This window comes from Rhinolophus ferrumequinum, chromosome 10, assembly GCF_004115265.2.
Source record: "Rhinolophus ferrumequinum isolate MPI-CBG mRhiFer1 chromosome 10, mRhiFer1_v1.p, whole genome shotgun sequence".
Taxonomy (NCBI): Eukaryota; Metazoa; Chordata; class Mammalia; order Chiroptera; family Rhinolophidae; genus Rhinolophus; species Rhinolophus ferrumequinum.
The window spans coordinates 32,048,302-32,061,956 of record NC_046293.1 but is presented as its reverse complement, the minus strand read 5'-3'; the positions used below and the strand labels follow the sequence as shown (position 1 = coordinate 32,061,956).

The 13,655-nt window shown below is 39.9% G+C and overlaps 2 protein-coding genes across 12 annotated transcripts in view; one reads left to right on the top strand and one right to left on the bottom strand.

Moving 5' to 3' along the window:
* PLEKHA5 (pleckstrin homology domain containing A5) overlaps window positions 1-1,210 on the bottom strand; it is a 206,602-nt gene extending 205,392 nt beyond the window's left edge. For 3 of the 11 annotated variants that reach the window (XM_033116874.1, XM_033116876.1, XM_033116875.1), the window contains exons 1-2: window positions 985-1,207; window positions 755-834 (exon numbers count right to left, since the gene is read on the bottom strand). In XM_033116874.1, the coding sequence (XP_032972765.1) occupies window positions 755-834; window positions 985-1,076 (172 nt within the window). In that variant the 5' untranslated portion in view covers window positions 1,077-1,207. Of the gene's footprint in view, window positions 1-754; window positions 835-984 lie in introns of all 11 variants that reach the window. The other 8 variants (XM_033116878.1, XM_033116887.1, XM_033116880.1 and 5 more) reach the window with 5 other exon arrangements.
* Window positions 1,211-12,872: 11,662 nt separating this feature from the next.
* Window positions 12,873-13,146, top strand: LOC117029073 (thymosin beta-4-like). Its single transcript, XM_033118057.1, has one exon. The coding sequence runs from the start codon at window positions 12,926-12,928 to the stop codon at window positions 13,058-13,060; it is 135 nt and encodes a 44-aa protein (XP_032973948.1). The 5' UTR covers window positions 12,873-12,925; the 3' UTR covers window positions 13,061-13,146.
* The last annotated feature ends 509 nt before the right edge of the window (window positions 13,147-13,655 follow it).

Here is a 13,655-nt window from a genome sequence, read left to right as displayed (position 1 = left end):
GCAACCTCAGTATTGCTGCCGGGGACTCTGAATCTGGCTGGCCAGCAACTGCAGCTGCAAAAGCCTCCTCCGGCTCCGGTTGCTCCTCTGGTGGCAGGAGGAGCAGCGCCCAGCGTTTCCTGAGCTGTTCTTGGTCACAGAGAGGATCGCAGCACCCCCCAAACTCCTCTCCTTCTCCTCCTCAATCAGCCATCTACCCACAAATTCCAGCTAAGAGGATGAGGAAGCTGCACAGCAGGAGGCTGCTCTCCCGGGAGGAGGGAGAGGATGTGAATACATTATCCTGGTGGACCAGTGGCAGGGTCCCGGGCTGCGGGGAAGGGAGTGGGAAAGGACTTCGTAAAGGTTGAAAGGGCGGGGTGGGGGAAGTCTTGGGAGAGTAGGAGGATTCAGGAGTGACTGCCCGAGGAAAAACTCTGGATTCCAGGTTTCCTGCGAGACGGGAGTCGGCCACCACAAGGGCAGGGGGGGTGTCCAGGTTGGGATAGGGGAGAGGGCACAGGAAGAGGGCGCCGTCTCCAAGTGGTGATGAAAGGCTGCGGAGAAGAGAGGTGTCCAGAGACTCGAGAGAACTCGGCGGTGGATTCCCTGTGGCCCCTCTACCTGCGGCCGCCCCCGCCAGCCTCCGCCCCACCTCTCTGCCTCCGGGGGACGACGGCTCCGGGCAGGTTGCCGGGAGGCTGGCGGCCCGGGCTCTGCCGCCTCCTCCCGACGGATCCCAACTCCGCTCGGGCCCGGCCGGGCTCAGCGTTACCTGTGCTCTGCCGCCGGTGCCCGGTGACCACTGCCTCGCCGGTGACGGGGTGCAGCCAGGTGGTGCTCTTCGCCTCCTCGCTGCAGGGGTGAGAGAAGGGGCAGAGACGGAGCGTGAGCGGGGGCGCGGGAGGAGCCGCGGGGCTGAAGCTGCACAGACCGGGCTCGCTCTCCCCCTTCTCGCCAGCCTCCCGCACCCTCGGGGCCCCCGCGCCGTCCCCGGCTCTTTACTTGATGAAGAAGACTCGGCCGCCCCTGGTGATCCCGTAAGTCCAGGACCGGGGCAGGGAGCAGATCCACTCCAGGTTCAGATCCGCCGCCATGTCTGATCCCCAGCCGCTGCCGCCGCCGCCGCCGCCTTCTCCTACTGCCGCCGCGGGAGGAGGGATCGAGCGAGCGAGCTGAGGGAGCGCGGAACGAGCGCGGCCGGAGCGCGCCTCACCGGCCCGGCGCGCCCCCGCGCGCGCTCTACCCCCTCGGGCGGCGCCCGCCCCGCCGCCCGGGCTGGGTCGGGCCCGCGACACCGCCCCTCCGCATCCTCAGCGGCCGCCGGCCGGCCGCCCAGCCGCGCGCGCTCGGGGGATGGGCGAGCGGCGCCGCGCCCCGAAACCGGAGCCCTCCCTCGCGCCCCTCTCTAGCTCCCGCCCCACCTCGCCCCAAGGAAGGTTCCGGGATCGATAAGAAAAAAAAAAGCACACACACAAAAAAACCGTCCTCTGCCCCCAGGGCTTTGCCCCAAGGCTTCCCAGCCCCGAGCGCGATTCAAGGGGAGTGAAATGTCCGCTCCCCAGATTGCTCTCTCTTTCAAACGACAAAAACACAGCATCTGAGCTTTGTTTTATAAGACCAATTGGATATCCTAGAGATTTTTCAAAATATATACTATACATATATCTATCTATCTGTACATATAATATATATATGTATCTTTAAAATAGAAAGCTGTTTTTATTAAAGCACACGAAAGACTTTTCCTGTTTGTGTTTTGTGTGCCAGATATCAAAGGCTTGACTAGTTATCTCGGACCAGTGAAATGAGTAGCTTCAGGCTTGCCAAAACAAATTTTCCTTTTCTTAGGCCCCTTAAATCATATAATGCTTTATAAAATAAAAACTTGCCTTTTACATTTTTTTAAAGATTCACTTATTGTCAATCTTGATTTCTGCCTTTCCCTATCTCCCATAAATTCCAATAATAGCTAACTTTACAGAGTCCTTGAAATGGTGTACATTTTAGTCCCCACAGCGACGCTATAGATGTTTTTAGAATCCCCATTTTCTAGATGGGAAAAATGAGGTTTAAAAAAATAGTAACTTGCCCAAGGTCATAGGAAGTGTCAAAGCCTGGAGGCAAACTGGCTCTAGTATTTCCACAGTCTGTTTGTATAATCGCACTGCCATACTTATTTTAAAAGTCATGTTTATCTCATTCCCCACACACATTTTTGTTCTTTGAATTAGAGAAGGGCAGATTTCACTGCAAGTGAGGACTGCTCTCTTAACACCACCTAAGAGTACTTGCCTCTTCCCGTTGTGTCTGGTCCTCAGCTACACTTGGAATTGCTTACGAATCTTTGCAGCAAGATGACTCATTCCAACAGAATACACAGTTCAATAATAATAGTACTACCGGTACTTGGTATTCTTACAGCACCTTTTTCTCACCAGCGTTGGGTGCCTCTGAAACATTATCTCATTCATCTTCCCAGTAGCTCCAAGAGGCGAATAATAATCTTTTTCAATATTTAAGGAAACTAAGGCATAGAAAGGGTAAATCACCTTGGCCAACGCCATATCCAGCAAGTCCAGTGGGGCCTGGATAAGGATAAATCTTTATGGACTTTTTCTCTCTTACTCTAATTCCTCAAGGCCATTCTATCTTTGGTGAAAAGGAGTCTGCAATTACTGCTATAATTTTCCTGTCTGTCTGGATACACAGGGGAAAAAAATAATGTCACTTTAATGTTTTCTCTTCTTGGTTCCTTTGCATTCTCCTCCTTCATTTCACTACTTATTACTTCTTGACATCTTATCTCCTGCCCAGTCTGTGGAAAAGATGACTTTTTTTTTTTTTTAATCAATGAATAACTAAAAGGAAATGTTCCACATTACCATCACTGGTCACTGGATATATAACATTGCAAGAAATTATATTGTGCTACCATTACAAATTTAAACATCTAAATCTAAAGCAAATCTTTTAAATATCATAGTAACTCTTAGACTAGCCATAATGTTTGACTTTTTGACTGTATTGCTGAGAAGACTTTAAGTTGACCATATGTTGTATGGAGATTCTTTTAAGCTGTGAATCTTTGATTTCATAAGATTCATTAGTGCAAGGAATATTTCAAAAAGTGATAGAGATTCACTTAATAAAAATATGTCTCTTAAGAAATTGCATTCACAGTGCTTAAATGGTCACCTAAAATCTTAAGTACAATTCTATAATATGTCCCAAAATTTAGGAAAAGCAGTAAATAAAAAAACTCAGCAACATACATACAAAATGAGGCATGCTTTGGGGAAATAATGATCCTCAGGTTTCCAGGAGCTAATAAAAGCAGCTTCATACATTAGGGTTTTGGGCATTCTAGATAATTTTCACTCTTCATGAGTAAAATTGTGTTTTTTGCAAAATTTTTCTAGAGTGCCGTTTCTCTATGACGGCACTGCTTGATCTGGTCTGCTTTACTTCCAGTTACGTGTGTATGTGTGTCTCCTTCACTGCAGGAGGGAGGCTAAGAATCATGTCTTCCCCATCACTGAATCCTCCCCAACCTTGAGTCAGTACTTGAATGGTTATTGAATTGCATTTTCTTCCCATGCTTCGACTTTCCAATAGAGTTATTTCCAAATAACATATCCCTGTTTTTATCACCCCATACCTCTTCAATAACTGACTCATTCCTAAACTCATATCTAACCTCTGCTTTTTATTGCATTTTTTATATTTGCAGCCTACGAGACTTCAATTTCTTATATCATGATCTGCCTTTTTGTGGAGTATTATCCTATAATTATTGCAGCTTCTCTGAAAAAAAGAAGAGTTAAAAGTACTGAGCACTAAAAATAAACATAATTCTATTCCTACATAGAGGGCAATCCTTGTTCTAAAGAACTGCCAGTTCAAATGTAACAGAAAAATACACACGGTAGCAAGGAAAACTGAAAGGAAAGTTTGATAAAATATGAAAAAACAAACAGAACAAGGTGACATCAAATCAGCAAATCAGCCCCACCCCACCCCCCCTTACCGGTAATGAAAAAAGCATGAGCTGTAGAAAGCAGCAGAGGCTCTTGAGAAAGAAATTCCTTTCTCTATCAAGAAACATCTCGTATTCATAAACATTAATGTTTATTGAACTCTACCAACAAAGTTTTGTAACTGATTAGGTTGTCTTTCCAAATATATTTGTTACGTTATATGTTTTGTTACATTATTCAGTTCACAAAATAGAGAATATTGTAAACAGTTCCTTTAGTCAACTGCAGTGTTATGTATCATGAAATGTAAGAAAGGGCAAAGTAGAGAATCCAATTAGCTTATTGGAAGTCTGGGCAGAAGGGATGGAGACTTAGGGTCTAAGATAGGGATGAAAAATAATATGTAGAAGTCAATTTATTAGAGATTTTTTTCTGTTAAGGAATAAACTGATAAGAGAGTTATGGATAAAATTATTTCACTCATTCATTCAACAACCATAAATAGGATCTCAATTGCATGCCAGCCATTCTCCTGGATGATAGCGATTGAAAAATTTGGCCTGCTTTGGGTATCTTAGAAAGGAAGATGGAAACACGAATATTTAGGTATAATGTGGGAAGTAGCATATCTGTCCTTATAGAAATAAACCTTCCATAACAGTTGTTTTCCAAGCATGTCCTGTGAACCACTCCAGGCCAGTCTCAAACTACGGTCTTTTAATATTGATGTTTTGGAGAGCGCTTCAATTATGAATGGGGACCATTGTATGGGGACTATGTAGCAGCCCTAGTTACCCAGCTGTTGGCTTATCCCTGTGCTACAGCTAGGGTTCTAGACTAAGTTGGCATCTGCCTGGAAACTTGAGAATAAGAGGGAAGGAGATAGTTCAAAAATATCCTCAAGGAATTTATGTCTGACCCCATAGACTTGTTCAAATTAAACAGCTCTTCCTTTACCCCAATCAGCAAAATTCCAATCATCTACTTCTCGCTTTGCTGTAAAAGGAAAAGACCAAAATTCCAACGGTGAAGAATTAAGAAGTATGGTATAATGTAGGGGCAGGGGGCTGGATAGAGTGTGGGGACATTCAGTCAGGAGTCTGACCAAATTTTATACCTGGCTTTGTCATTAATTAGCTGTATGACTTTGAACATATCATTTAACCTCCATTCCCCATTCAAAGCTCTGGATCCTCATCCATAAAGAGCACTGATCTATTTAAGACAATACATGTGATTGTTTTTTCCCTCTAAAGTCCTTTGCTTTTATGGGGTGAGCACGCCAGTGGCTGAAGTTAGGGTTGTTTTGTCACAGTGGACAAAGGTAAAATGCCTGCTGTATAGAACTGTTCGGGATTTTCTGCTACGTAGATGGTTTGTTCATAGAAAAGTTTGAAACAGCAAGTTACAACATTTTTTCACATGCAATATCATACTTAATTTGTACAAAGGACTCTGTAACGGACATAGTAACATATTAAAAACAAGAAAATGGGCTGTACGAAGATATATAATATAGCCATTAAGTGGCAGACTTAGGGCTTGAACCAGGTCCTTTGGCTATTAGATTTCAAATTCTGTCCACAAGGTATTCCCTTCCTTCACTCATCATTGTGTCCTCCTCCTTACCCCAGCCCCCTTGTACCTACTGCAGTTGGTGTCTGCTCTCACCACCTTACTGCACCTGCTCTTCCAGGTCACCAGTATCCCCCTGTAGGCTGTCCAATGGATGTTTTCAGTTCCAAGCTTTCTTGACCTCCCAGCTATATTCACATGTCACCACTTAAACCCCTTGAAACTTGCCACCTTTGGTATCATGACACCCCTACCTTGTAGTTCTCCTGCCCTTGCTATAGACCATCTGCGACAAAGTCACCAGGAAGCTTATTGAAAAGTTACTTAATATTGATTCCTGGGCCTCTACCCAGACCCATTTAACCAGAACATCTGTGGATTAAATTAAGGAATTGGCATTTAATAAGCACTTTGGTAACTCTTATATACACTAACGTCTGGTTCTTATATACAGTAACCATTTCTCCGTTTGATAATATAGTTGCTCCTTGAACAATACAGGTTTCAACTGTGTGGGTCCACTTACACATGGATTATTTTTCAATAAATATACAGTCTGTCTTCGTATCCCTAGGTTTCACATCATGAATTCAACTAACCACAGATCGAAAACAGTATTTCTGACCTGTGGTTGGGAATCCCAGTAGGTGAAGGGCCAACTTAAATTATAAGTGGATTTTCAACTTTGTGGGAGGGGGTCGGTGGTTGGCACCCCTAGCCCCCACACATTCAAGGGTCGACTGTAATTCCTGAATCTACATTTCCAGCGTAGCCCTCTCTCCTGTGTTCCAGACCATACATCAAATTTCCTTCTAGACATGTTCCTTCTGGAATATTCCTTCTGGATGTTCTTCAAGTACATCAACCTCAACATTCCAAAAGAAGTCACTTTTCCTCCAAATACTGCCATCACCTTGTGTATTCCGCGCTCAGGGAATGCGACCATCATCCAAACAAATTTCCACATCAGAAACTTGGGAATCATCCTCCCCCACTTAGTTGGTTAATACGATTTTTAAATTGTATTAAATAGATCACCCCATTATCTCTCTTCCTTGTTTCCTATATCCTGATATGAGCATTCATCACTGCTACCAGAATGATCTTTTTAAAAATGCAAATCTGATTATGTTCCTTTCTTGTATAAAATCCTCTCAGGGCTCAAAAAACCTGCAGGATAAAATCCAAAGACTGTTGCTTGGCATTCGAGGCCTTGCTTGATCTGAGTCCTGCCCGCCCACATGTTAGCCATATGGAATGGCCTACTGTTCTCCGAACAAGCCAGGCTCTTTCAAGTCTCTGTGCACACTCTTCTTTCTGCCTAGAATACCCTCTTGTCTGTTTACCTAAGAAACCCCTACTGAAATTTAAATCCTTAGTTCAAAAGTCACTTCTGCTCAAAAAACATCCCCGATTCCTTTAGGCCAACCTAAATTTTTCCTTCGGCCATCATCCCATATCTTCTCTACTGAATTGTTATTATAGCCTGCATTTCTTTCTCCTCCATAAACTCCCTAAATGAAAACATTTGATTTATCTGTATCACTTAGCATTCAATAAATGTTATTTACATGAATGAATAATAGTACTTCCATTTCCATAGTGCCCTATATTTTATAAAGCACTCTGTATTTGATTCTTATTTCTGTTTGTATTGCTGCAACTTGCCAGTGAGTCATGTTTCTATCCTTTCTAAGATTTAACATTCTCTTAAGCTTTTTATAGGCTGTTCCATATAGAGGAGAAAAAAATGGCGTGGGCCCAAGAGCAGCTCAGCAGTATATGAAATAGCTGCTTTCTACAGAGTGTCTACCTGGCTTAAAAAATACTAAGATTTGTAGTTACATTGAGTGAGAAATTGAAGGACAGAAAGGATTCAACATTGTATTTAATTTGTTGAAGGGATCTATGGAAATTTCTTTTGAATATAAATTCTTCCTAGAAAATGTAACATTGATAAAAATACTAGGTAGTACTTAAGAATCAAATACTATAGTTGGGTGAACGGGGGAAATAAAAACAAATAAGCTTATAATTACTAATGATATATGTAGCTATAATTGATAAAGGGTATCAGATCTCATGCTTTGAGTCCAAGGGAAAAATGAAAAAATGAAGGGGAATCATTTCCTTCCTCGTTGTTAGTGTTTTACATATTATACCAATGCTCTCTGAATAGATAACTTTTTTCTAAAAATAGAATAGTATTTTAAGAATTGCTTAAAACAAGAAAAAATTTCTTATCTGCCAATTCATCTCCTTTTATAGAAAATTATATACACACGTACATATTTGATATTTTAATTTCAATTTTCTTCAGTTTCCAATTCATTGTTCATGTTTCAGTTACATATAGAATTATATAAATAGTAATCTAAAATAGAATATCTGTAGTTAATTGTAATATATCATGTAGCCCAAATTAATGAAAACGTGAATGCAAATATATTGTCATAGGCAGTGCCTTGTATATAGTTAGTATTCAATAAATGTTTAGTAAGTGAATGAATCATAAGATAACAGTGTACAGTGCTTAAAAAAACAAAACTGGAGGCTTTTCAACAAAACTCTTCTATTTTGGATACATTTTTCTTAAAATCAAGCAGTTGGAAATTCAAAATTGTCTCATCAGTTGAATTTGTGATCTGAAAAATATACATGTTTGACCTAAGAAAATTAAAAAAAAAAGTTATAAATAATTACAATAGGAAATGAACAGGTTTAAAATAAAAAAGGCTAAAAAAATAAATTGTATCAGTTTAAATTTCTTTTTAAGTTTGCGTATGGGTAATGGAGGGAAGGAGGGAGACTGAGCTATGGAACTCATTTTGGTGAAAGCCTTGTCCACTATAGGACTGCCCCACGAGAACTGTGTAAGGGTATACATCTAGGACCCAGGGAACAATACTGTTTAGAGTCTTGTGTGTCATTCTAGTTCCAATTGTGTCATTCTGAGCCCAATGTTGCAATGTATACAAAGGAGGCAGAATTAGCTACGAGTATGTTTTTTACCAGAATATTTTAAGAAAGCTCGGGGGCAGGGGGCAATCTTGATAAAAGGGTGATTTAAATTTTTTTATAATTGTCTTAACATTCATCATTGACTAAATGCAATTAATTCTCTTTCAGCAGTATTTAACATGCTCAGAGAATCAGAAGACATTCTAAATATTGGTGAAAATAAAAGAATCTCTTGTGTTTATAAGCAAAAAATTTACTGCTAATTATTTTGATGACTGCAGAATTTCTCTTGATACTATTACTTAATCTGTGGTAACTACTTTATTAAATTTGATTAGAGATCCTTTATCTGCAGTTTATTTATTCACCCAATTTAAATAGTCGACACTTTTCACGAATCTACTCTGTGTCATGTACTCGACTGAGGATACTGGGAATACAAAGAAAGACAAAGTCAGGTTTTGACCCTCAAGGCATTTCAGTCAAGTTGGGGTGGGAGGTCGTTGGGACGAGATAAGCAGACAAGCATTATATCAGTAATAAATAGTATGACAGATACTGTGCAAGATGGAAGATAAAAGCTTGTAAAAAGGGCATCCAATCTTGTGAGGAGAGGTAGTTAGGGAAGAGTTCCTGGAGAAAGTGGTACCTGAGCTACGTCGTTAATTAACGTTGCCTCTACAAGGATTTCTTGAAATTGGTAAATTACACCTTAAGCTGAATCTGCCTTATTTCCTCCCTCCTTGAGCTCTGTTTGGTGTATTAGGTACCAGAGGTCTGGAGCCATGTGTGGCAGGAATCAATTGTGTATCCCTAACATCTCTTCTTCCCTATTAAATCATCCCAGATTTTTTTTTGTTGTTGGATACATAGGTGCCTGAACTAAAGACGTATTTCCCAGGCACCCTTTTACCTAGATGTGAGCCTTTGGATTGGGTGCTGGTAAATTGATGTAAATAGAGAAAGGTATGGCAGATGATGGGAACTTTTCTTAAAACATGGCTGGCAAATATTTAATCCTGCTTCTTTCCCTCTTCCTCAACCTGCTGCTTGGAATGTGGATGGGATGGCTGCATTCCATTTAGGATGAAGAAGACAAAGGCCACACCTTAGAGATGGCAGAGCAAACACCTGGATATAGCCTGGGTCTCTAAGGACTTCAGGTAGCACCACCAATGCGAAGGTAACAACTCTGAACTGCTTCCTTTAGACTTACAAGTGAAACAGAAATTCAATTCTATCCTGATTAAGCTAATGCTATTTTGTGTGTGGGAGGAGGGAGGGAGGAGGGCGTGTGGTGTTCTGCAACTCTCATCCAAACTTAATCTAATCTGATATATCAAGTCTATCTTACTCATCAGCACTTAGCACAATGCCTCGTGTATGTCAGGTGCTCAATATTTTGGATGGAGGGATGGATGGATGGATGGATCTTCACACTCGTCAAAATTAAATACACAAAATTTGCCTCATGCCTCAACAACTCCTACTTTTTTTTTTTTTTGATGAACCAGATATTCTCATTGCTTACGTTGTTATTTACTGAGAATGAGGCAGGCCCTTACAGAAGCTGCTTTAACTCATTCTGGCAATTAGACTATTCCTTTCTTTTGTATCTTAATTTGAACTCTAACAGTCAAAAGTTAGTTGACCTTCCAAATAGCCATATCACTTTACTTGCTTTATCATACTACACATTGCCAATATGTTATCATATTATTGCAAACAGAAAGCAAACCTGACAGAAAACTTGAACCAAAATAGGTACTTTTGCCAACTGTGCACTGATAGACATATGTTGTGTTGTATTTATGTTCTGTATACCCAGTTCTCAGGGAGATGCTCAGAATACCAACCATGCCAATATTATCAGAATTCTTCTAAGTACATGCTCTGTTGAAAAGCCTTACTTAATTAGGGGCAAGACAGAATTGTCAAGAAGATTTATATCATATAGTTTGTTCTACATATAACAAAGTCTAAATAGTAAATATTTTAGAAGAGTTAAAAAAAAAAACTTTCGGATTATTCTAGTCCATTACCAAGGAGTGTGTTTTTATTACACTTTCTGAGATGCAGCAAAAAGCATTAGACTCAGAGATCTAAGCTTTGTGTAACTTTAGTGCAGGTTATTTTTACTTTCCATCTCTTTGTAAAATGGCGGAATGTTTACTCACCACATTTCATTAAGTGTGTTGAAACAGATAACATCTTGAAATAGCTTGAACTGCTTAGATATAAATGTTTAAAAATAAAGATGGCATTTTTCTAGAGTGCAGAAGAAAGGTAGTTTAAATTAGTGTAATTTGCATGCTGTTCCCATCTCTGGGCAGCTTGCTATGATGTTTCCTCTATCGTCCATCACTTATTTTCAAAATGGTTACTCAAAAATAAAACTGGAGCAACATTTGTTCCCTTCTGAATTAGTTGTATATGAGAATTGCCCTCTATGGAATTATTTGGGAATGGAGATGATTTGCTTTTAGAAATAGTTAAAAGAAAGAGAAAAAGGAAGAAAGGAAGGGGAGTGGGTGGAGGAACCATAGTATACCATGATTCTACTTATTTATGAGTTAATGCTTTTGAAGCTCGAATTGATTTTTCAAAGTCTTTTTTTTACTCTGCTCAGTACCCTCATTATAGAAAACTATGGTTGATAATCCTGTCTTTTCAGACCTGAAGAATTTAACATCAGAAATGACTTTCTGTTTTTCCATCCCCTCACACTTAAAGGTTAATGATTGGAGTGCTGCAAGAGTAAATATAACCCAATGCAATTATGAAGCAGAATCAGAAGGGAGAGGCTGCAGGAGAACACTGATGGAGATGGAAAAGGGTTGAATGATTCACAGAAGGAAGAATCTTCATCAAGCAATTAGAAGGGCTCCCAAAATTGTTCCAAGATATTTATGTACCTAAACAGTAGCCTCTTGTGTTGTATTCAGGAAAAACTCACTGAATCAGAATTGCTGTGGCTTGAACGGGCTTCATTTTTTAATCTTGTTTTACAGATGAGGAAGTAGAGGCAGTAATGCAACATAATTTGCAAGGTCCAAAGCAAAATGAAAATGTTGGGTCCCTTGTTCAAAATTATTAGGCATTCAAGATGGAGACAGCAGAACATAAAACCAGTCATAGGAAGCTTCTGAGTACAGGGCCTTATGTGACTGCACAGGCTGCATACCCATGAAGCCACTGCTGAGAAGAAGTCATACAGGTTAAATTATTTGCCTATGATGAGTAAAACTGGTTAGGAGTAGAGCCAAACTCCTGAGTCCTTGTTTACTTTTTCTTGTTTTCCTCTGCATTCTATTATTTCTTTATATTCACTTCCCATTTAGCTTAGAATAGTATATATTTATTCATTCATTCTTTGAATTAGTAAATAGACTATGTGGCAGGCACTATATTAAGAATGAAGCAAACAATTGTAAGACAGTTCTTTTCCTTCACTAACATTTAACACTTGGTGCAGAAAAAGGACTCCAGGAAAATACAATCCATTTCTGCGGAGGTTGTGGGGAAGGTGGCACTCGCATATACTACTAATAAGAGTTAAATAGGTATTAATTTTCCAGAGCGAAACTTGGCCATACAAGACAAATGTCTTAAAATGGGTCTCTCTCCCTCCCTCCTTTCATCTCTCCCTCCTTCCCTCTTTTCTCCCTCCCTTCCTTCCTTTCTCTCTTCCTTCCTTCTTTCTTTCCTTCCTTCCTTCCTTCCTTCCTTCCTTCCTTCCTTCCTTCCTTCCTTCCTTCCTTCCTTCCTTCCTTCCTTCCTTCCTTCCTTCCTTCCCCTTTGGTCCAGAAATTACACTTCTTGGAATTTATCCTAAGACGATAATAAAAAATGTAGGCAAATTATACATATAGAGCTATTCGTCACAGTGATTATTTTTTTCCTAAATGCCCAAGAATTTGGGTTTTGTTGGGCATATTTTGGTATGCCTATGTTGTTAACAAATGGCCATTTAAAATATGGTTTTAGAAGACTATTAACATGGGAAATATTTATAATATATAATTAGTAAAAAAGCAAGGTTTAAAATAGCATTATAACATGCTTTTTGTTGGTAGAAAATATCTGTAACTAGGGGAGCAGGGAAGAATACAGACCCAAATGTTAGCAGTGATTAACTTTTTGCAATTAGTTTTTCTGTTTGTATTTAGTTGTGTTTTCCAAACATTTATTTATTGAGCATATTTTATTTTTATAATAAAACAAAAAGTTTAAGTTCTACCTATATTAAACTATGAAAATTTGTTTTCTTAAATGCCTAGAGAAGAAGGGCGGCAATTCCACATTTTACCACAGGAAAAAAAATTAAGGATTACATTTTTTATGTAGAAGTTCATGATAGATTCCTCCACCGCCACTGAGCAGATCTGACTCCACTCGTTCGCGTGCCTTGCTCTGCTTCCTTTGCAACCATGTCTGACAAACCCGATATGGCTGAGATTGAGAAATTCAATAAGTCGAAATTGAAGACGACAGAAACGCAAGAGAAAAATCCACTGCTTTCAAAAGAAACGATTGAACAGGAGAAGCAAGCAGGCGAATCGTAATGGGTCACGCACCACCGATAGGCACTGTACATTCCACAAGCATTGCATTCTTATTTTACTTCTTTTAGCTGTTTAACTTTGTAAGATGCAAAGAGGTTGGATCAAGTTCAAATGACTGTGCTGCCCTTTTTCACATCAGAATTACGGACAATGAAGGCCGTGCCTGCCTCTCCCATTTGCCTGTATGGCTGGCAGGGAAGAAAAAGAACTTGCATGTTGGTGAAGGCAGAAACTGGATTGGAATGAAAATGAAATCTAGAGAAAATACCAAGCTGGTCCAAGGTGTCCTGCAGGATGTAAAATATTGTTTCATCAGAGTGCCATTTGTTGTTGTTGTTAAAATGATAGTAACTATTGGAATGCACAATTTTTTAAATGATGCAAATAAAAAGTTTTAAAACCTGAAAAAAGTTCATGATAGACTAAACTAAATGTCCATCATAAACTTCGATAAATTGAAATATTCCCCTTATAGTTGAAAGAATTCTTACAGGTCATACGATCTAATCTTCCAACTAATGTAGACATCAACTCTACAGTATTCTTGATAAGCAATCCAAACTTACTGAGTTTAGAATTAGATTTATTTTATTCA

Excerpts from the sequence above, each read along its gene's own strand:
- LOC117029073 (XM_033118057.1), top strand. The coding sequence starts at position 12,926 with ATGTCTGACAAACCCGATATGGCTGAGATTGAGAAATTCAATAAGTCG.